The 25,472-nt window shown below is 36.5% G+C and overlaps 1 protein-coding gene across 3 annotated transcripts in view; it reads left to right on the top strand.

Annotated features, from left to right (window-relative positions):
* Positions 1 to 25,472, top strand: part of SCEL (sciellin) — a 240,374-nt gene that overhangs the window by 1,641 nt on the left and 213,261 nt on the right. For all 3 annotated transcript variants that reach the window (XM_059902796.1, XM_059902794.1, XM_059902795.1), the window contains exon 2: positions 19,043 to 19,131. In XM_059902796.1, coding sequence (XP_059758779.1) covers positions 19,043 to 19,131 — 89 coding nt within the window. The remainder of the gene's footprint in view (positions 1 to 19,042; positions 19,132 to 25,472) is intronic.

Genomic DNA, 25,472 nt, shown 5'->3' on the forward strand with positions numbered 1-25,472 from the left:
GCATAACAGGGAAAGCTCATGTTACAAGAGTAGAGGCAAATTGTATGTTGAAAAGGGGAATTTGGTAGAAAAGCTTTTCTAGCATTTCTATGAAAACAAGTACAATGTTAACAAAAGCTTTCATGTATTTGAATAGAAAATACCTTTGGTTGTTTCTTTAAAGCTCATTAGTGCACTATTACCTTGAATCTTTATTTATTTTATGGATATAGTACATGGAGTGCTACATATAAACATTTTACAGAAAATTTTGAATAAAATTTAAAATATATCTAAGAACTGAACAGGTATTGTAGAGAAAAAGCATTGTCCTTTTTTCTTCTCCAGTAAAAGGTTGGATAATCTTTCTGATTTTAAATTATTACATTTCCAGATCAACATCTCCAAGGAGCTGCATACTGACCTACGAACATGCAACAGCAGTCCTGCTGCTTTGCTTCTCTAATGCAATAGACAAACATCTAATCTGGTTACTTCACAGAGCTAATGTCTTATTTTGAATTTGAGTGATTTCTGTCTGATGTCACATGGAAGAAAATGTAATTTTTGCCCGTCTTTTAGCAGCAGATAATTTGTTGATTTTGTTGCTCAATGGCTTATCTTTAGAAGGAATTTTGAAATTGCACCTTGAGACTTGTACCATTTTGCATATGAGATAGTTGAGGCTATATACTGGTAGCTTTTTTAAGCAGAAGCATGAAACTGGATGAAAATTTAATCAGTTGTTTGTCCTCCCTTATCTCAATCACTGGTTTTAACGGAAGTTTCTAGTTGCTTAGGCATCTTGGAGAGCAGTTTGGGAATGAAAAAAATTATTTCTAATTCAATCTCTCTGTTACCTTTCTGGACTCAGTTTTTCCGGTACACACACATGCATACACACACACACAAAATGAAATAACATAACTGGGAAATTTCAATCCATTTTAAAGAAAAATAAAAAGCAAGGATGAAATATTATTAAAACGTTTTCTGTTTGAGTAATATGCTGTGTCGAGGGTGAAGCTTAATTGGTAGCTTGAAGGTGGGTGACCTCCAATATGACAGTGCTTTATTGCAGGGGTACCCAACCCCCGGGCCGTGGACCGGTACCTGTCTGTGGCCTGTTAGGAACTGGAACACACAGCAAGAGGTGAGTAGTGGGTGAGTGAGTGAAGTTTCATCTGAATTTACAGCCGCTCCCCATCGCTCACAATACCGCCTGAGCTCTGCCTCTTGGCAGATCAGTGGTGGCATTAGATTCTCATAAGAGCTCAAACTGTACTGTGAAGTGGCATGCGAGGGATCTAGGTTGCGCACTCCTTATGAGAATCTAATGCCTGATGATCTGAGGTGGAGCTTAGGCGGTGATGCTAGCGCTGGGGAGTGGCTGAAAATACAGATCATCATCAGCAGAGAGGTTTGACTGCACAGAGACCATAATAAATCGATTGCTTGCAGACTCACATCAAAACCCTATCAGTGAGTGGCAAGTGACAATTAAGCTGCGTCTGGTGGCAGGCTTTATAGTGGCAAGTGAGTTGATATATTTCAATTGTACAGCTGCATCTGGTGGCAGGCTTTAAGTCAGAATCCCACACTTATTTTAGTCCACGCGTGGCCCGCGCATTATTTTATTTACCACTTCCGTCTGCGCCTCTTTCCCACCCTGCGCACTTGTCTCAGTCACAGTTTTGGTAAGCCCACAAGCTAACCCTAGCGAAGATGAGTGAAAAACAAACGTCACTGGAGAGCTTCTTTGAAAAAAGGGAAAGACCCTATGATGAGACAGCAGAAGACTCTAAGACTGCCAACAAAAAGAAAGCTGCATTTAAAAGAAAATACCAGGAGTCCTACTTAAATTACGGGTCCATTGCAACAGGTGATTCACATTCTCCAAGCCCGCTTTGTATAATATGTGGCGACCAGCTATCCAATGAAGCCATGAAACCTTCAAAACTGCTTCGCCACGTGGAGACCAAGCACCCTGCATTAAAAGACAAGCCTTTGGAATTTTTCAAAAGAAAAAACATGAACACGAAGAACAGAAGCAATTATTGACGGCCACCACTTCATCAAATGTGTCTGCACTGAGAGCATCATTCTTAGTGGCTGACCACATTGCTAAAGCTAAGAAGCCCTTTACTATTGGTGAAGAGTTGATCCTGCCTGCTGCTAAGGACATTTGTTGTGAACTTCCAGGAGAGGCTGCAGTTCAAAAGGTGGCACGTGTTCCTCTTTCAGATAGCACCATAACTAGACAAGTTGATGAAATAGAGGATATTGAGGCACAGTTGTTAGAGGGGATTAATGTGTCACTGTGGTATGCAATCCAGGTTGACGAGTCTACCGATGTTGACAACAAGGCAACAATGCTTGTTTTTGTGTGATATATTTTTCAGGAGTATGTGCATGAGGATATGTTACGCGCACTTTTGTTGCCAACCAACACCACAGCTACAGAACTATTCAACTCTTTGAATGATTACATATCAGGAAAACCGAATTAGTCATTTTGTGTCAGTATATGCACAGATGGAGCGGCTACCATGACCGGACGTCTTTCTGGTTTCACTACTCGGGTCAAAGAGGTCACTTCTGAATGTGAGTCTACGCACTGTGTCATCCGTAGAGAAATGCTGGCTAGACGAAAAATGACACCTGAACTTAACAATGTTTTGCAGGATGTGATTAAAATTATCAACCACTTTAAAGTACATGCCCTGAACTCACATCTGTTTGTGCAGCTCTGTGAGGAGATGGACACAGATCACACATGTCTTCTCTTATACACAGAAGTGAGATGGCTTTCTAAAGGCAGATCACTGGCCAGAGTTTTTGAGTTACGAGAGCTGCTCCAAAGATTTATTTTAGAAAAAGTCACCACCGGCAGCACATTTCAGTGACACAGAATGGGTTGCAAAGCTTGCTTACTTGGACTTCCCTGGTGGTGCAGTGGTTAAGAATCTGCCTGCCAATCCAGGCGACACAGGTTCGATCCTTGGTCCAGGAAGATACCACATATCGCAGAACAACTAAGCCCGTATGCCACAACTACTGAGCTTGCACTCTAGAGCCCTCAAGCCACAACTACTGAGCCCGCGAGCCACAACTACTGAAGCCCTCGTGCCTAGAGCCTGTGCTCTGCAACAAGAGAAGCCATAGGAATGAGAAGCCTGCAGTCCACAATGAAGAGTAGCCCCCACTCGCCGCAACTAGAGAAAGCCTGCGTGCAGCAGCAAAGACCTAATGCAGCCAAAAAAATAAAAATTAAAAAAATAAAATAAAATAAAAAATAAAAAACATGCTTACTTGTGTGACCTATTCAACCTGTTCAATGAACTAGCTGCATTCAAAGCCAAACTGGAATTATGAGGGCGAAGAGTGAACACTGGGATATTTGATGTTTCAAACATTTGCAGAGATTTTGAAAGGGACTGAGCCAGGGCCTTCTTTCTCCTAGCTGGTGCATGATCACCTGTCTCAGCTTTCAGAGGAGTTTGAGCATTACTTCCCAACCACAAAAGACCCCGGAACTGGGAAGGAATGGATCTGCAACCCATTTCTGAATAAGCCAGGTGAATCGACTCTGTCCGTGCTAGAAGAGGATCAACTGCTTGAGATCGCAAATGATGGTGGCATTAAAAGTGTGTGTGAGACAACTTCAAATCTCCATGTGTTCTGGATTAAAGTCAAGGTGGAATATCCTGAGATTGCCACAACAGCACTGAAAAGCCTGCTTCCATTTCCAACATCCTATCTTTGTGAAGCAGGGTTTTCTGCAGTGACAGCAACCAGAACGAATTACGGAGTAGACTGGACCTAAGCAACACACCTCGGGGGTCACTGTCTCCCATCACTCCCAGATGGGACCATCTAGTTGAAGGAAAACAAGCTCAGGGCTCCAACTGATTCTGCATTATGGTGAGTTGTATAATTATTTCATTATATAATATATTATAATATGTAATGTATATTACAATGTATTATTATATATTATGATGTATTATTATTATAACAGAAATAAAGTGCACAATAAATGTAATGCTCTTGAATCATCCCAAAACCATCCCCCCACCACTGGTCCTTGGAAAAATTGTCTTCCACAAAACCAGTTCCTGGTGCCCAAAAGTTTGGGGACCTAGGCTTTATTGTTCCTTCATGCAGATATCTGGTGGCCATGAGTCCTAGGTCAGCTCTTCAGCACTCATAGAAGATCATCACTAGTTTCAGTTGATTTGAAAGCCTATTGATCTGCCCTTAGTTAGAAACATAACCTAGCCATACTCAGATTTCCTACTATAAAATTTTTAACCTTGAAGACCCTACTTCTCAATCATTTTCAAAAACTCCATTCAGAAGAACAAAATTAATAATGTGAATATCTAATATTTAAAACTGTCTAAAGGAATGATATCCACAGATATATGAATATCTAATATTCATAGGTATGCAATTGCCTGCAGGATATGCCATTTATCTCTCTTCATGGACACTGTAAGCCTCACCACTGGGGCAAATCAGGCCATGAGAGAGTTGGATCTTGCCCCTTGTGAGTGCTTCATACTTGGGTGTTGGGATATCAGCCTACCTTTTGAGACCTAAAGTTCTGTGATACTGCAAAGCTGCAAAAGAGTTCGGGCAACTTGGACTTCTGCCTGTATCTCTCAGCTTGCCTTTAGCAGATTCTGAGCAACTATGTTCAGGACTGATTGCCTATGTTCTTTTGGTTTTATATTCTCTAGCTTCCCTTGTAATTGGCATACCAGGTCTCAGGAAGAATACCTATCCATTAGTAAATGTGCCACACTTGTCCCTGAGGTCAGTGATGAGGTGATGAGTAACAAGTCAGAAAAATGAATGAATGAATGAATGACATTTTCTTATTCGGAGCTCACTAGAGAATGTAGTTTTTCCTGAAAAACGGTAGACTTCCTACTATGTGATAATGGAAATTACCTAGATTTTCCACATTATGTACCTGATTTAGAGAGGAAAAAAGCAAGTATTTGTGGTCTAAGCAGCTCAGATGATGCCTTTGATAAAAATAATTAGGTAATAGCTTAAATTTTGCATTTGTTTTGTCTGTAAAACCATGGTCTTCATCATGGGTCAAACTTTGGTTAGTGGTCAGGGGATATTTTGTTTTTAATAGGCCTTTAGTAGCATCTGTGGCCAAATTTGTTTTATTTTAGACATTCTTGAGTGAAATAAAGATGCCTTCCCCCACCCTAATTCCCAGACACCCAGTTCATTAACTATGAAATCTAATGAAAGTCATTCTCAGTTGGTTATAGAAAGCGGTAGATATGCTGTAGATATGTTTACTGGCTTTTTGTAACTAAGAGGACTAAAGGATATAGCTTGCAGTTATGCATGTGAAATGGGAAATTGGTGATGTTCTTGCTTTGTCTGAATAGAGTGATTCCTTCAGCTCATTTTCTAAACCCTTCTGCCAGAACAAGCTGGTTCTTCTGGGAAGACAGAACTGCCTACGGGCATATGCACCCATCTGTTCTTCTCTGCAAACATGCTTTGGTCTTTTCAACACACAGCCAGTGGGTGCTAGGGGTACCCAGTGCAGGTGGCCAAGCCAGGCATGTCTCAGCCAGGTAAGGGAGCATTTATAGTTAAATGTGTAATTATAAGAAAACAATTACAAAAAAGAGTTTGCCATAACAAAATTTCTCTGCCTCTGCCAATGGCTCACAGTCTTCTGCGGGCTCTATACTCTCAATGCTTCTTCTTTTTTTTTTTTTTTTTTAAGTTTTTAATTTTTGGCTGCATTGGATCTTCATTGCTGCACACAGTCTTTCTCTAGTTGCGGCGAGCGGGGGCTACTCTTCGTTGTGGTGCACGGGCTTCTCATTGTGGTGGCTTCTCTTGTTGCGGAACACGGGCTTTAGCCACGCGGGCTTCAGTAATTGCGGCACTTGGGCTCAGTAGCTGTGGCACACGGGCCTAGTTGCTCCTCAGCAGGCATGTGAGATCCTCCTGGACCAGGGATCGAACCCGTGTCCCCTGCACTGGCAGGCGGGTTCCCAACCACTGTGCTACCAGGGAAGTCCCTGACTGCTTCTTTATAAATGCTTTTCTTGGTCTTTGTCACACATGGTCAAAATAGCTTGTTTGTGTGCTGTTTGCATTGTAAAACTAATATCACACTCATATGTAGTTCTCGAATTCTTTTGTCAAAAATGTCAACTAACAACCATTCTTCTATTTTTGCTTTCTTGCCTCATTTATATTTCAACTCTTACTGGGAAAATATGCTTGAATTCCCAGAGTACGCACTACACAGGCAGCATCCAGGAGCTTGTAAGAAGACAGATTGGGATAGAAGGAAATTGATGTTCCTTCCTTTTTAATAAAGGGCTCCAAGACTTTCTTTTCCCTTAATAATCTATCTCTTTTGGCTGTTTAGTCTCTAGGTTCTATAGGAACAATAAGTGAATTCTAGTATTGAATTCCCATCTAACATTTTATTTTGACTAAAAATTGTAAAGCTTATATGAAAGTCACCACAATGGGATTTTACTATGTGGGTAATGAGGACACACAGACTTAAAATCATAGAACTCAAGAGTCAGAGTGATTGATGCAATCCCCTAATTCAATCCCTTCATTTTTCAGAGGAAGAAATTAAGGCTTAGAGCAGTTATATGAGCTGTTTATGGTTATTCATCTATTAAAGAGTTAAAACTGGGAAAAGAGGGACTTCCCTGACGGTCCAGTAGTTAAGACTTCACCTTCCAATGCAGGGGGTACAGGTTTGATCCCTGGTCGGGGAGCTAAGATCCCACATGCCTCATGGCCAAAAAACCAAAACATAAAACAGAAGCGATATTATAACAAATTTAATAAAGACTTTAAAAAAACTGGGAAAAGAACTCCTATTTGCTACTCTACCCAGTGATATAGAATATTGAATTTTGTCTATTTATTCATATATATGTATATAATAGTGACTGTTTTAAAAAGTTCTGGTGATGTTTGGTATACATGTTATACTTTAAGGGTTTCAAAGTTATTCAGATGCCCACTTTTTAGTAGGTTTAACATTCTCTAGGTCATAGGTATATGATTTAATTTTATATTTAATAAGAAACTTAAAACTCTATAGTTGGTAAATAAATACTGGTAAAAAGATCAAAGAGATTCATAAAGTATGTTCACTTCCTATGGCTATAAGGTTGGACTTAATGAGGAAGAGAATGGATCAGGGAAATTGTAACAAAACAAAACAAAGCAACAACAAAAAAACCAAATTCACCATTTTTTTCCAAAACCAATATTGCTTTGGTTTTTACTTATTTGTGTTTGTTTTGTATTTGCATAACATCCCACCTAGAATACCTAACTGATCATGATTTCTGAATTAATTATTAAACTTTATGCTTCCTACAAAGATACAATTATTATATAAAGATCTCTGAAATTTAATGGTGTGATTTCTCAGCAGCTCTATTAAAAGTGATAAAGCTACATCAAATAGTGTTTTAAAAATGATATCTCTGTACAGTTAAATGCTTTTTAGGACATTGACCTGGAATGATTGCCAGAATTCATGGTCCGAATGGAATTAATTTTCAAATTTAGCAGACACATACTTTCCACATCTCCATCCCACTAAATAAATTAAAAGTTAATTTACTGTGATAGAGAGCCTGATGGAAACTGAGAGTAATCTTTACTTCCGTATGGTTAGATCACACCTGAGCTTGACATGTCTTTCTACACACTGGCCCTCAGCCTGCCCAGCTGCCTTTCCTGGTACTTACTTCGTAGTAATTTCCCTTCTCCCCTTCCTCTTCTGTGCAGTCCCTGAGGCTGTCTTGGCCTCTTCACTTACCTCTATTACAGCATTACTAGCCCCAGAGCCTGCCCAAGTTTGTGGTAGGCTGACTAATGGTCCTCCAAAGATGTACACGCATAATTCCTAGGACCTATGAATACGTTACCTTACATGGTAAAAGAAACATAGCAGATATGATTAAATTAAAGATTTTGAGCTGGAGAGACTATAATGGCTTATCTGGGTGGGCCCAATGTAATCACAAGAATTTTTATAAGAGGGAGGTAGGAGGACCAAAATCAGAAAAAGGAGATGTGATGGCAGAACCAGAGGTCAGAGTGATGCCCTTTGCACATGGAGGAAGGAGCCAGAAGCCTAAGAATGCAGACGGCAAAGGGAAGAAAACAGACCCTCTCCTAAAGACTCCGTAAAGAACTGGTCCTGCCAACACCTTGATTTTAGACTTCTGCGTCTTGAACTGTAAGAGAATAAATTCATGTTGTTTTAAGCCACTATTTTGTTACAGCAATAGGAAACTAATATAATAATCACATATATTAAATCCCTCTCAAGATCATAACATGATAATAGGTATTATTCATTGCAAAAGATAATAATACCTTTAAATCCTTTTCCTTAGTACTGTATTTAAATAAATGTCTTTTTAAAGGTGTATTTCTAAGCTTGTTTCAAAATATTTTTGTAGATAAATCTTGTACCATTTCCATATTTTATAATTAATTAATAAATGTATTCACTCAGTTTATATTTATTAAATATGTACTGTCTGCAAAGGAGTGCACTGTAGAGGACATGAATGTTTATGACATGGACTTTGATTCCAAAGAATTTATAAGGTTAATATCTAGGAGCTAGTATATATGCATGAATAACTGTTGCCCAAGGTGGCATACTATATTTGTTTTCCAGGGCTGCCATAACAAAGTACCATAGACTGGGAAGCTTAAGCAAAGAAATTATTTTTTTACAGTTCTGGAGGCTAGAAGTCTGAGCTCAAGGTGTTGACAGAGTTTGTTTCTTCTGAGGCCTCTTTCCTTGGCTTACAGATGGCAGCCTTCTACCTGTGTCTTCACATGGCCTTCCTTCTCTGCATGCCTGCATTCTAATCTGTTCTAATAAGAACCCCAGTCATATTGAATTAAGGCCCACCCTAATGACTGCATTTTACCTTAATTAGCTCTTTAAAGACCATGTCTCCAAATACAGCCATAATTTGAGGTGCTAGAGATTTGGACTTCAACATATGAATTTTTTTTATTGACGTATAGTTAATTTACAATGTTGTATTAGTTTTCAAGTGTACAGCAAAGTGATTCTGCTATATATATATATATATATATATATATATATATGTTATTTTCCAGATTCTTTTCCATAGTAGGTTATTGCAAGATATTGAGTATAGTTCCCTGTGCTATACAGTAAGTCCTTGTTGATTACCTATTTTATATATAGTAGTGTGCATTTGTTAATCCCAAACTCCTAATTTACTCCCCCACACACTCTGTTATCCCCTTTGGTAACCATAAGTTTGTGTTCTATATCCGTGAGTCTATTTTTGTTTTGTAAATAAGTTCATTTGTATCATTTTCTTAGATTTCACATATAGGTGATATCATATGATATTTGTCTTTCTGTGTCTGACTTACTTCACTTAATATGATAATCTCTAGGTCCATCCATGTTGCTACAAATGGCATTATTTCATTCTTTTTTAATGGCTGAGTAATATTCCATTATATATATATATATATATATATATATATATATATATATATATACACACACATACATACACCATATCTTCTTTATCCATTCATCTGTTGATGGATATTTAGGTTGTTTCCATGTCTTGGCTATTGTAAATAGTGCTATGAACATTGGGGTGCAAGTATCTTTTCAAATTAGAGTTTTCTCTGAATATATGCCCAGGAGTGGAATTGCTGGATCATATGGTAACTCTATTTTTAGTTTTTTAAGGAACCTCCATACTGTTCTCAATAGTGGCTGCACCAATTTACATTCCCACCAACAGTGTAGGAGTGTTCCCTTTTCTCCACACCCTCTCCAGCATTTATTGTTTGTAGACTTTTTGATGATGGCTATTCTGAGCAGTGTGAGATGATACCTCACTGTAGTTTTGATTTGCATTTCTCTAATAATTAGGGATATTGAGCATCGTTTCATGTGCCTATTGGCCATCTGCATCAACATATGAATTTTGAGGGAACATAATTCAGCCCACAACACATACTAAAGGTCATAAAAGAGATGCAAATAAATTGCTCTGGGAAAATTCAGAGCAGAGTGAGATAGTCCAGATACTGCAAATGAAATTCACTTAAAAATCAAATGATTAGCAAAGAACTCCTTGCCATGTATGATTACTTTTAAGACTGAGCCATCCCTCCCAGAGCACACAGAGGCAAATGGAGCAATCCTGACGAAGTAATATGGAAATGGTAAATAAAATTATAGAACATGTATGTGTCCTTTCATGAAAACACTCATAATTGTGCAGTTCCTGAATTCCATGCGCAGGTGACAAACAAAGCCAGCAGCTAGCAATGATGAATTGGCCCTTTAGAAGTAAACAAATTCTGTTGTGCTCTTAGGAACTATCGTGCCTAGGCTTACACATATGAATGCATCTTCGCTGAGATGAAAACAAGCCAACAAACAAACAAAAACAAAAAAGCCACAACAAAACATTTTGAAAAGCTTATTGTTCTCATAAGAGAACATGTTCCAGCAAAAAGAGGATGACATATTAACATGTTAGGTGAGTAAAGCACGCTATGTTCCTTGGAGTCCTAACTGATATGTTCCAAAGAAAAGGCCCACCCCAAAGTTAAAGTATAGTCAGCTGCAGCCAAGATGTAATCCTGTTATGAAAGCAGACAATGTTCATAGCAATATTTTCATTGCCTTATCAGCAGAGCGAAAATGCTCAGGTTGGTGGGAACTCACTGGAGCTGGTGATTTAATCAACCTAATTTGACCCATCATTATTCTAGTGCTGCATATGGAAAAATGTGGACACGGGATGGGGAAGGTCCCTGGTAAGGGAGATAAGATGTGCACACAAGATAACTCACTCATTAGAAGGTCATAATATATGATAAAACACTATGTAGAGAGTCTGAAGGAAAAATAGATATGAGCACCTTTGAATTTCTGGGCATAGAAAAAAAAATGAAGAAATTCCACTTTTAGGTTATTCATTTGCATAAGTATTTGCTAATTTTGTACCTTAAACTTTTCTGTATCTTATACATCACCATACTCTATCATTTCAGACAAATTGTGTACTAGAAATTTCAAAAACAATTTAGTTCTCAAATCCCAAATAATAGTAAGAGTGGGGCAAAATGAATGTTTTCCTGCAAAGAAATAAAGTGGGAGAATGGGAGGATGCTTAGTAATGACAGTTAAAAATGCTGTTTTTTCTAATATAGTTCTGTTTCCGTTGTAAAGTACCTAAATTCAGTTGTCTAAAGAGTGTTTGCTAGCAGCACGTGAATTGACTTAATGATAGTGTACAATTTTTAGTGGGAGTTACTGGAAGTTTTCTAAGAATGTTGATTCATCTCAAATCACATTGTTTTCCAGATGGAGTCTGTTGGGTTTTAACAAAAACCCCATGGCTAATTGCAGGTAGGCAATAGCTATATGCAGTAACTATTTCATTGATGGTGTTGGTTTTTGTCTTAGATCCAGTACAACAATGTGCTTCTTAGCAACACACTTCCTGTAGTCAAGGAGACATTGTCACACACTTAGAGGAAGAGATGGAAATGGATATCTAGGGCTATCCTGAAGGTAATGAGAGGATACTTGCATAGAAGTAACTGTTCTCTATTTTAATTAAATTCAAAGCAATTTAAACCACAACTTAAATGATTGAGATTGGAAAACAAAATTTTTTTTACAATAAAGATACATAAACTTGGTTAGAGATATTATAGTTGGAGAATGATTCACCTGAGTCTTAAGGCCCAAATTATTGTTTTAAGGGGTTAGAGTCAATTCTAAGATTCTATGCCAGAGAGGTGGGGAGGCTTTCTGAAGGAGGTCTTAAGGAAAAGTGAAGAAATGTGAAAAAAAGTAAAGAAAAGCCTGAAGGGCAAATTTTCTTGTTGCCTTACCCATATATCTCAGTAATCACATAAAAGTATCCAGCCAATGTTTGTGGATTTGCCCTGCTCTGCCCCAAGCCAACAGAAGAGCATATAAAACAGCAACAAAATGACCTTGTGCTTTCACCTAATTGCAGAGAAGCTTCAAGGAAAGTACTCAGCTTTTTTATACTGCAGTGCAGGGGTTGGCAAAATACAGCCTGTGAGCCAAATCTGGCCTGCTGCCTGTTTTTGTATGGCCTGCGAGATAAGAACGTTTTCTATAGACGAACATTTGCAATTTATTTGATGATAGGCACACTAATTTTGACCCCCAACTCAGCAGTCATTGCCAAAATAATTCCATTCATCTCATTAGAAGACCTGTATTACAAAAAATTATACTCCATTATTATTATTATATTATATAATATATATATATATATATTTTTTTTTTTTGGTCACTCCACACGGCTCACAGCACCTTAAATCCCCCGACCAGGGACCGAAACTTGGGCCCTCAGCAGTGGAAACGCAGTTCTAACCACTGGACCGCCAGGGAATTCCCATACTTTGAATTCTGAATAAAAATTTTTATGTTTGTTTTCTCACTTATGTAATTTATATATAATATCCTTTGTGGCCTCTTGACTCACAAAGTCTAAAATATTTACTGTCTGAGACTTTGCACAAAATGTTTGCCAACTCCTGTTCTAGTGAAGGAAATAGAAGAATTGTGTAATTGTAGCAGTTTCTGACATCTCAGATCTTCCACAGCTAATCAGAAAATAATTGGTAACATTTGTCACCCCATCCTATTTAAATACAAGATGTACTTGACTTTTCATCAATTGCTATATTTTTAGTGAACATAGCCCTGAGAAATTCTTTTGTTTCATATGATATTGAAGGAGGTAACTTTGAGGTATTCAGCTGGTGGATGGCTTCTCTCACATGTATCTTCTTGGTGGGGATGGCTGGAAGGCTGGGCTCATTTGGGAGAATTCACCACAGCACACACCTATGTCCTCTCCAGCATGGTAGTCTCAGGATAGTTGACTTTAGATAGATGGCAGGGTTCAGAAAAGCTTGGGTGGAAGTTTCAAGTCTTCTTATGATCAATCCTAGAAGTCCCAGAATGTCACTTCTATCATCTTCTATTGGTCAAGAAAGTCACAAAGACCAGCCCAGATTCAAGACAAAGAGATGTCTTCTATTTTTGGCTTGTTAAATTTTTTAAAATTACTATTTATTTAAATCACCAATGGGTACTGAAAATTATCAACTTTTTTTCTGAATCTACTGTAACATTCTTTTTCTTCTTTGGTCTGTAATACAGTAAATTACATTTATTGGTTTTCAAATGTGAAACCACCTTTGAATTCCTAAGGAAAAAACCCATCTTGGTCATGATGTATAATACTTTTTATATATTGGTTACTATTTTATAGTACTTTGTTTAAACTTTTACATTTGTGTTTCTGAGAGAGATTCACCTGTAATTTTCTTACAACGTCCTTGTCAGGTTTTTGCATAAAAGTTATGATGGCTTCATAGATGAGTTGCTACTTGTTCCCCCTTTTATTGATTCCCTGGAAGAGTTTGTATAAGCTTGGTGCTATTTCTTTCTTAACTTTACTTGTTAGGCTGTTTGAACCTGGAGGTGTTTTTGTCTTTTGTTTTCTTGGAAGGGTTCTTAATTTTGGGTTCAATTTCTTTAATACATATAGGACTCTATTCTATTTCTTCTTGAATCAGTTTTGGTATATTGTGTTTTTGTAGGATTTGACCACTTCATGTAAATTTTCAAATTCATTGACAAAAGTTCTTAGTAATATCCTCTTATTATCTTATTAATGATGCTAGCATTTGTACTGATGTCCCCATTTTCATTCCTGTAGTGATTATTTGTGACTTTTTTCTCATTTTCTTAATTAGCTGTGCTAGAGGTTCACAAATTTTATTTTTTTCAAAGAAATGTTTGACTTTAAAAAAATTTTTATTAACCTCTGTCTTTAAAATATTTTTCCTTTTTATTTGTTTATTTTTTGTTATTTTTCTAAATTCTTGATATTGGTATAGGTATCATTGATTTTAGTCTTTTTTTCTAAATATGTATTTAAGGCTATAAAATTTCCTCTAATAATTGCTTTAATACATTTCACATATTTTTGATACATTTCATTTTAATTATCACGTAGTTTAACATATTATCTAATACTTACTGTGATTTCTTCCTTGACCCACTAGTTATTTAGAAGTTTTGGAGATAATAAATAGTTTAGGGTTGAATAGTTTTTTTTTTTATTCATTTCTTGCTTAATTCCACTGTAGTCAGAGAACATTACTGTGGTTTGCTATATGGCCCAGCATAGCATCAATTCTGCATGTTCAGTGTGCACTTCAAAAGCATGTATATTTTTACTTGTTGAATCCAATGCTTTAAATATGTCAGTTAGGTCAAATTTATTGTGTTGTTCAAATCTCCTCTGTCTCTATTAATACTTTCCCACAATTATTCTATTAGTAACTAAGAGAGTTGTGTTTAAGTATCACACTCTGTGGATTTGTTTTATTCTCCTTTTAGTTCTGCAAATTTCTGTTTCTATAGTTTGAAGCTGTTATTTGATACATACAAATTTAGCTTTTTTATATCTTTCTTGTCAATCGTCACTTTTAACAGTAGGAACTCTCTATCTCTAGGAATGCTTCTTGCCTTGAGGCCTATTTGTCTAATTATCATAGCTATTACAGTTTTTTTTTTTTATTGTTTTGTTTGTGATATCTTTCCCATTCTTTTAGTTTTAATATTTTTATGTCCGTATACTTAAGTTATAGCTCTTATTTTAAAAAATCCACTCTGTCCTTTAATTAGTATATTTAGTCCATTTAACTCTAATGCAAATAGTGGCATATTTGAGCTTAAATTTACTACATTAGTATTGTTTTCTCATTTTCTCCCTGATCTAGCTTCCTTTTCCACTCTCTTTTTTTGTTGTTGTTGTTGACAAGAAATTACAATTCATTCACTCTTATTTATTCATTAATCAGCATTCTGTTCTCCCTCAGCTATTAGCTGTGTGCACGTTCTTTTTCATTCTTTTCAGTTACTCTAGAGGTTATAACATACATCCTTGACATATTAGAGCCTAACTTTTTTTTTTTTTTTTGGCAAATGCTGTTATGTATTTAGGCTCCAGAAAATATTTTTAAATTATTCAGTATTAACTTAGATTTATCAACAAATTTCCCCTTTTTATGACTTTTTATTCTTCCCTGAATTTTCATACTTTTAATCTGGGATTATTTTTCTTATGCCTGAAGAACTTCCTTCAGTACTTCTTTTAGTGTGGTTTACTGGAAATTAAATCTTTCAGTTTTTGTTTGTCTGAAAATGAATTTTGGGATAACTTACAAAGAACATTTTCCCTGAAAAACAGAATTTTCTTTCAGTACTTTAAAGAGTGTCATTTGTGATGATTAACTTTATATGTCAATTTGCCTGGGCCATGAGATGCCCAGACATGGTCAAACATTATTTTGAGTGTGTATTGGGAGGATGATTCTGCAGGTCATTTGTTCTTGGGTAGACTTCCCTTTATATCTTCAGAACATTGGCATCTTGTACTCTCTTCCCAGTACCATGGAAAAAAACTTGCTTTGCTTCCAGTGGAAGGGTCCTTGTTTCAGGTACTGCTCTTTTTGTTTCTAATGGAATTAATTCCTTTATTTTCAGAATGAATTGATAGGTCTGGATCTATTTTTTTTTAAAGCAGAGTAAAACTGCTTTAATGTGTGTATAGGATGTTTTAATAATTTTGATAATTGCCATTATATTTTTTGAAAATGAAACTTTGTTCTTGAATAGAATCAAACTTGGCCAGATTTTCTTAACAATTTGGCTGCAATATTATGCTACTGGCATATGTATTTTATCACTAGCTTTCACAAGAAAAGAGTAGGTATAGATTTAAAGCAAATCTATATTTTATTTCAGTAATCTGAAAAATTCATATATTATTCTGTGAAATGCTTGGGACACTGTAAGTCTTAACTGACTAATGTCTAAGGAGCTAAGCAGTTGGAAGACCAAATTATATAATAGTAAATAAAATGTAAACCATTTATCACTATACAATATCACTGAGCAGGTCAAATTTGTCTTTTGTAATTCAGAATATTTTGATTAATGAAAAAATTTTAAATTAAATAAATGTATTTAGTATTATGCAGGTCTTTGGGGAAAAGTGGGTCATGCCTGCATTACTTTATGGCATAAAGAAAGCATAAATATATCTTATTGGGAAGTCAAGACTTACTTGAAAATGTTTTGAACATTGTTGGTCTTTTAGACTAGAAAAGTCTCTGTCAGCGTAACAAAGACTCACAAAGACTAAGAACTGTCTTAGCAGCAGATAACTCCTTAATAGTTGGCTACATTGTAGCCATAAGAATGAAGATATCTTTGTCAGAATCATATATTAATTTGTCAACAGTGCCTATCTTCATAAAGCCTAAGTGGAAATTGTTCTTTCAAGATTTATCATGTTTTCCAATTCAAAAACCTCCCATAGCCAAAATGGCACTGAGATCTGAAATATCAAATTCTTGCCTTCACTGCTTTGTCTGATTTGCCAGTTGCTCCCCTGAACCCTGGTAAATTTCAACAAGTCAAGTTGATGACTTCCTTAAATTTCTGATTCCAGTCCCATTAATTTACGTGGATGAAAAGTGTATTGTGAAGATGAAAAAATTATCTTCACTAAACTTATGGAAATCATTACCAGTTATTGCTCTGTATAATTTTATTAAAAGTAAAATTGAAAAAAATTAAGAATTTTGTGGGTAACTGTAAATTATGTGAGCGCTAGTTTTTCCTAAAGTTGCCCTTTACTAATTTCATTTTTGACAATTTCCATCACCAAGTCTATAGTACAACATTCTTTTCCTACATTTCAAAAGAAATTTTAAAAAATAAGGAGTACTATGGAAAAATAATGGTTAACAATCTATTATTATTTAGCATAGGAACTCAAATGGTTGAAAAAAATGGAAGGTTTAAAACGATGATTTTGTAAATGGCAAGTCATGATTAAAGTCTCCAAAATTTCTTTTAAAATTTATACTTTAAGTTGACCTAAAATTGTATATTTATCAATGAAGTTCTTTTTGGTTTCAAAGTAACTTTTGGTTTTCTAGTATAAATTTTTTATTGTACATATTTTGGTTTTCTAGTGTTTAGCTTCTCTTTTCCTTTCTGATAAAATTCACTTACATTTTTCACTTTAAGGTTAATTTTTTTCACACCACATTTCTCTTCCATGTTGTCTAATACCAGCCACACCTATTATTATCCTTTTCATTTCATTTGTGACTCCTTCTTTTATTTCCTCTGACCCTCTGGCTTGGAGCTTCTGTTGTGTATTTATCTGTGATTGCAGCAGGCTTTTTGCAATAATAATCAGGCCTTCCAGGGATTCACCCAAGATTTACTGAGCATCTAGTATGTGCCAATCAATGTGCTATATTTTGGAGATAAGATAAAGATAGTCCCTTTGAGCTCTTTAAGGTTAGGGGTTATGTCTTTTTCATCCTGTATGCCTAGTGCTTGACACATGCCTGACCCATAGCAGACCTTCCATAAAATTGTTATTGAAAGTATCCCCCAAAGCCCAGCTGCTCTGTGAAGTGTTCCATCTGTATTAACTGTTTCCTCTTAGTTCCAATAATGTTTGTTCAAATTTTGGGGACAATTCCATGTAGCAATCAGTAAAATATGGGGGAGCAAATATTGTTCTTAGGTTTCCAAATGACATTCACTACTACGGCAATAATTGCCCGAGTACCAGGAACACACACTGTGCAAACATTGCTTCAAGTACTTCATTGCTGCGTTGAGCCGGCTTGTAATGCACATTTGGGTGAGTTGCTGACTTTCTGGTTAGAATGTCTGCTATAGATAAAGCAATCTGTGCAGTGCTAATAACTTCATGAGGCTGCACCTGAATTATACATTCTGTTTTGTGACCCAGAGACCAAAAAGTTGATGAATGTAGAATGTAAGATGAAATTAGGTTGTGTATTTTAAAAACGTACAGTATAATTATTTGTATTCATTACTGCAAATGAAGAGAATAACAAGTAGTAAGACATGTAAAATTAAGACATTTGTGAAATCAATTGGACTTTTATTTCTGAATAGAATAACACACAAATATTTTTAAACTTCAGAAGTGCATTCTAGAAAAATCTTAATCAGTATTTCCTGATCCTTCTTCTGTGGGTAATCAAAATGACATATTCACATTCAGTCATTCAATTATTCACTGCCTGACCTTGCAAACTTGGCTTAATATAATTTCTTTTCAGCCAGACTAGTTCCTAGAACTGTGAAACTACTGGATTTATACTTGAAAGAGTCAATTTGTGTATTGTATGGCATTGGGTCAACATGTCCTTCTGAAATCTCATTCTTTGTTTTGCCCCGTTTTCTTGTGAAGAGTGAATTGCTGACTAATTTTAACACCCCCTCCCCTTTTTTTCCAGATAATGTGTGAGTTAGTCTTCATGCTTTGCAGAATTTTGCCTTTTTCAAGATCAGACTTGTTCAATGCCATTTCCTTCCTTCCTTCCATTTGTTTCCTTTGTGAAGAAATTACCCTTTTCAGGAGCAAAGGAGTTGATAAAAGATAACTCTCACAATCAAGTCTGTTTTAGGTTTACCAAAAGAGAGTATGAAAGGAGTCCATCTCCAAGGGGAAGATTAAGTGACTGAGAAGAGAAAGGAAGAAAAAATAAATCTAACAACCCAAAGAACAAAGACGTGGAATTTGAAATAAAAAATATACTTACGTATACATTCCTGACATATTTAATCATAATTTTGACCAAAGTTCACTGTCCATAAGATTTCATGTAAATTCAAAATATTGTTCCGTTAATTTTGACTTTCATCGAAACTAAATTTTGTCAATCATCTTTTGTTAAAATGTTTTAGAACCAAACCCACAACACAATTACATCTCGAGAAATGCCGTTACATTTTCTAAAGGAACATCAATCTACTTAGAAGTGTGAGATCCATATTTTTAAGCTTGTGTTTACATAGATGCTTTTTTTCCATAGGCAGCATGATGTAGTGGAAAGAATACGAGATTCTGGAATTAGAAAAACTGGGCATGAGTCCCAGACTCTGCACTACCAGCTGTGTGACCTTGGGTAAGTCACTTAATCCATCTGAGGCTCGTTTTTATTGCCTATCAAATGAAAAATAAAAGATACCAACCTTTTAGGTTGGCTGTGCAGATCAAATGTGTGAAAGTGCTTTATAAGTCATAAAGCATAATGCAAAGGCTACTTATTTTATTTCAGATTAATTCAAATATTGCTCTAAATTGGTATGTCCCCAAACAAAACAAATGACTGCTAATGCCCGTTGTACCCCTGGTTCTATCTTAAATTTTTTTTTCCTTTGGAGAAAATTTTTAATTAGCAAATTCTCCATGGGTTTAAAAATCTTTTTTAAAAGAATTATTATATACTTGAATCATTCAATTAGAAAAAATATATAAGCCTCCTTTAAGAGAACCCCCTTGAGACTGAATCATTTTACCCTTACCTCAAGTTTGGTTCTATCCCCACATTCTAAAACCAAACCTATCTTCCTTCAGAGAAGCCCCTTTAGGCTGTGGATTATATAAGTGAGAAAAATGTTTAAATGAGAGCACAGACACACAGGGACAGCTTACTCATTAGACAAAGTGGGCACAGTGCCAAGGGTCCACTCTACTTTTAAAGGTCAATGAAAATGTTTTACTCTCTTTTGAAACTGGCAGAAAGAAAAATGAACTTTTAGGTCAAAGAAAATGTTTTAGTATACAATATTAATATATTCATCTTTATACCAATGAGTCATAAATATAACTTTTAACATTTGTTGTAGCCCTGGGTAACCTCAGATGAATTATTTGAGTAGTCCAGTTATCTGCAGTTCAAGGCACACCAGGGCACTGCTCCAACCAAGGTGACGTTGCCAGGAATCACAGATGTGGAGCGATTAGTTCTATCTTGGGAAATAGGGAAGGCTTCACAGAGCTGATATTTAAATCAGCCTTTTGAAGATAAATATGTTTTCTACAGGTGAAGATGATAAGAAGGGCATTTCTAGGAGAAAAAGTAACGTGAACCAAGGGCTGTGGAGAGAGAGTGTTGGAACTTAGCAGTGGTCAGTAACCAATGATAGCTTCTTCGATATAAAATCATGGGGAAAAAGCCTGTTACTTATACTGCTAAATCTTACTCAAGTTGTTCTTGTCCAGTATCTTGCATCAGAGTATTTTAGAGCTAAACCCCAAATTACATGAGCATCTGTAGAAATACCTAATGAGTAAGGAGTTGGTTGTTCAAAGAGCTAATGAGCTTAGAAAGAATTACTAGGGATATTGTGTCAGAAATAAGGCAAAGTATTTTATGTAGCAGTTATTCTTCTTTTTTTTTAAATTTTTATTTATTTATTTATTTATGGCTGTGTTGGGTCTTCGTTTCTGTGCGAGGGCTTTCTCTAGTTGCGGCAAGCGGGGGCCACTCTTCATCGCGGTGCGCGGGCCTTTCCTTATCGCGGCCTCTCTTGTTGCAGAGCACAGGCTCCAGACCCGCAGGCTCAGTAGCTGTGGCTCACGGGCCTAGTTGCTCCGCGGCATGTGGGATCTTCCCAGACCAGGGCTCGAACCCGCGTCCCCCGCATTAGCAGGCAGACCCTCAACCACTGCGCCACCAGGGAAGCCCTAGCAGTTATTCTTTGATTGCAAGCAATAGGAACTGATGCTATCTAATTCAAACAGAAGAGAAACAAAAGGAGGAAGGAGGAAAGGTTCCTGCTCCTACAAACACATATGATATCCATTTTGAAGTCTGAGTGGTTTTCTCCTTTCCCCACAGCTGAACCGAGTAATCTCCACCTGCAGGTTCTATTTAACCCCAGAGACCGCTGGACGAATCCCATCCTTTGTCAGTACCTCTAGGTCAATACTTGGGTTATCCAGCACCAAATATGCAAGTATCTGATCTGTGCTCAGCCTTTTTAGTAACACTTGTGCCTTGCTACAAGACTGATATGGGTTATGAGGTTAGCAAACTGTGCTCTATCCTATTCCTCAAAACAAGTCCTCACATTATAGCCTGTTCTGTGGTCCTCTTTCCTCTTCGATCTCTCTCTGCTCCTCATCAACCACATCTCTACTCCTCATCTCCACAGACCTATGAGCAGGGCTGTTATTTATGCCCTACACGATGCATTTCACTGGTAATATATACTGGTGTCTGTTCTTACCTATTGAGGCATCCTTCTGCTGGGTCATGATGTCTGTTCTGACTAATTGGTACTTATATGTACCAGTGGTTAGATATGTTCATGTCATTCCTGCCCATAATCTACATTTAATTTGACATCTGATAGCATCATTGGACTCTCATTATGAAGATAGTAAATGTAGATATTTTGTGTGATAAAACATTACTTCTCCTCTTCCTTTAAGGATCAGTCTAGAATTATTTGTCCACCAGAAAATGTTATTTTCAGAATTGGACTGTTTCTGTTACTTAAAAGGCCAGTCATGCATGACTCTAATCAGAACTGTTGACTGATTAGATTTTCAATATATGTTTGCCAAATATGCTCAGAGGCCAGATAACAGGGACAAAAGGATGAATTGGTCATGGACTGTGTCTGCAAGGAACTCACTATGTAGGGCTTCTATTCATGAATCTGCCACTTATTACTTTATTCAGAACCATTCAGTTTATATTTGTTAAATTTAAAATTATGGTAGATTTCTTATTGACTTTTTACAATGTATATGATTAATTAGATTTAGAAATATGTTTGAGAATATCACAATTCACTTGAAAGGTAATTGGATAGACCCTTGGAAAAATCCATTCAAGTAATGTCTCAAATGCTCATTTATCCATCCATCCATCCATCCATGCATCCATCCATCCATCCATCCAGTCATCTGATAGCTTGTTGGATTCACCTATCTTCCAGGAAATGTGCTTACAAATACAAAACAATTCCCAAGAAGCTTACAGTCTAGTGCAGAAATAAATACACCAATAAACAATTACAATGCCATTGTGAGGATAATTTCACATGTGGATGATCTCATACAAGTTCCAGGCAGTGTAGTGAAAATGATCCTAGATTCTAGAGGGACTGTAGATTGGGGTTTGAATTCTGGCTCTGCTCTTGGTTTTTTTTTTTTTTTAATTTAATTTAATTTATTTTTTTATACAGCAGGTTCTTATTAGTTATCTATTTTATACATATTAGTGTATATATGTCAATCCCAATCTCCCAATTCATCCCACCACCACCACCACCCCCGCCACTTTCCCCCCTTGGTGTCCATACATTTGTGTGTAACCTAGAAAAATGGTACAGATGAACCAGTTTGCAGGGCAGAAATAGAGACACAGAGGTAGGGAAACAAACGTATGGCTCTGCTCTTGTTAAAGCTATGGCTTTGAGTGACTTAATTAACATCTTTATGTCTCAGCCTCCTCATCTCTTATATATGCATAATGTCATTTGTCTGACACACAATAGGTGCCCACCATATTAGTTACCTTCTATCTATCTATCTCCCCCTCTTTCCTGTCAGTCGTCTCTAAACTTTGGTTTCTTTATCTCAAAAAGGAGAGGGTTTATGATTTAGGAATGATCCCCTAAATCTTGAAAGAAGTGTGTTCATTACTTATGGTCAAATACGCAGTATGTTTTGTAAATACAGTAAAGCTTTATGAACAGCACAGATTAGTGTCTAACACACCCTGCTCTTTCTCACCTTCAGGACTTGGCACATCCTGTACCTGCAGATCTCTTTCTCTTCTGTGCTTACCCACCTAACTCCTGCTCATCCTTCAGGTCTCAGCCTAGAAGTCACTTCCCCCAGACTGATTCCACAGGTGATCTCCAGGGGGCTGATCTGTGAATGTCTCTGGACTCTACTCATCCTGTCAAAATAGCCACGACAATACAGCAATCCCCTACTCACACATAAATGCCAAAATTTGAGATCTCTAATCGTCTAATATGTTTCCCTTAAAAAAGTCAGTGATAATGACTCTTCCAGTAGACCCTTCTGGGAGCAACGCTATGGTTTACTGCAGAGAAAGAGAATCTATTTATATTTCATCCTCTCAATGCAAAATGTGGATACAAATTGTTAATGGCTAACATGTATAAGTCATTCAGTACATGCCAGGCACAATGCCAGGTACCCTATATGCATTATCATTTATTTCTCATATTGACTTTAAGGAACAGGTTTATGAGTAAAATAGGTTTACAGATGAAGAAACAGTGACTTAAGGAGTTTAAATAAATTGCTTACCGTTACACAAATTACTATTTCCTAAATGTTAAGACACTATAGGTTGTAAAAATAAAACAAAGCAAGGCCAAGAAAGCCCCAAACACCAAAAACTCAAAACAAAAGCCAAAACACTATTGGTTGAACAATAGCTTTTCAGGGAGAGAAAGAAATATGGCCTTATATACACACAGTAATTCTAAGATGATCCTGATGTCAGATGCATTTGAATTGAGGAGTGTCAGAGGCAAGTTTGAACTCAGGACTGTATGGCTTCAGAACCAATACTTTTACTATTATTCTTTGCTCTTACAATTCAGAAAATCAGTCCTCAACTACCAAGATACTTGTGAAAGCCTCATGAGGTAAATAAAAATTTTATTGAAAATTGTGAAAATGGGAAAAATATAAAACCAAAGGAAAATATAAAAAATCTCTCCCATCCACAATTTACAAAGAGCTCATGGGGCTTAATATCATCAAAACAAGCAACCCAATCAAAAAATAGGCAGAAGACCTAAATTTCTCCAAAGGAGACAAATAGATGGCCAAGAGGCACCTAAAAAGATATTCAACATTGCTAATTATTAGAGAAATGCAAATCAAAACTACGATGAGATATCATCTCACACCAGTCAAAATGGCTATCATCAAAAAATCCACAAACAACAAAGGCTGGAGAGGGTGTGGAGAGAAGGGAACCCTCCTACACTGTTGGTGGGAATGTAAATTGGTATAGCCGCTATGGAGAACAGTATGGAGGTTCCTTAAAAAACTAAAAATAGAGCTACCATGTGATCCTGCAATCCCACTCCTGGGCACATATCCGGAGAAAAACATGGTCCAAAAGTATACATGCACCCCAACGTTCATTGCAGCACTGTTTACAGTAACCAAGACATGGGAGCAACCTAAATGTCTATAGACAGAGGAATGTATAAAGAAGATGTGGTACATATATACAATGGAATATTACTCAGCCATTAAAAAGAATGAAATAATGCCATTTGCATCAACATGGATGGACCTAGAGATTGTCATACTGAGAAAGAGAAATATCATATGGTATTTCTTATATGCGGGATCTAAAAAGAAATGATACAAATGAAATTATTTACAAAACAGAAACAGACTACCGGGGAAAAGGGTGAGGGGAAGGGATAGTTAGGGAGTTCGTGATTGACATGTACACACTGCTATATTTAAAATGGATAACCAACAAGGGCCTACTGTATAACACAGGGAACTCTGCTCAGTATTATGTAACAACCTAAATGGGAAAATAATTTGAAAAAGAATAGATGCATGTATATGTATAACTGAATCACTTTGCTGTACACCTGAAACTATCACAACATTGTTAATCAACTATACTCCAATATAGAATAAAAAGTAAAAAAAAAAAAATCCCTCCCAAAATCAAAACACAATACCACCCATTAAATTCAAACTTGCCAGCAACATTAGATTTATAAACTTTAAAATAAATGCATAAAATATAAAATCCAGTCATTTTATATGATTTATCTCATTTAATCTTCTTAACAATTCTATAACAATTCTATATTATTATAATCCGTACTTAACAAGTGAGGAACTGAGGCACAGAACATGCCCAGTTCATACACTAATAAAGAATGGAGTTTGTATTAGACCTAGAGAGTCCACAGATTTTGAACTGGTAGGAAATTCTATAGTTTCCCAAATCACAAGGATGCAGTAATTTTTTCTGAATAATTGGAGAAAATTAGTCAAGAGAAATGCTTGCTGTTGAAGCAAGATTTTTAACATGGGGGAATCTGGTTTGCTGTGGAAATGAGCTCTTCCCTTCCATATTCCCTGTTTTCTGCCACATGTTATTTTGCCAGCTTCAGTTTTGATAGTCATGGTAATTTTAGGAACATAATCCCACAAAAGCCTAAAAGTAACTATGCGTTGTAATCTTTGGGTACCTGTCTCCATGTACCTAGACTAAAAGCTCCTTGTGGTCAGGTGTTATGGTTTGTTCCTGGGTATATCAGTGTCTGAAACAGCTAAGGAACTGTTGAATGAATGAACCACATACGAAATTGAGCACTAGCAATTTTAGAGTTAAACAAAGAAAATGCGTATCATGAAGAATGTGGTCTTTCCACCAGATGACAACCAGGCTCTACAGGGCCTTTTACAAATTAGAAAGAGTGATCC

The sequence above is a fragment of the Balaenoptera ricei genome, chromosome 18, assembly GCF_028023285.1.
Source record: "Balaenoptera ricei isolate mBalRic1 chromosome 18, mBalRic1.hap2, whole genome shotgun sequence".
Classification (NCBI taxonomy): domain Eukaryota; kingdom Metazoa; phylum Chordata; class Mammalia; order Artiodactyla; family Balaenopteridae; genus Balaenoptera; species Balaenoptera ricei.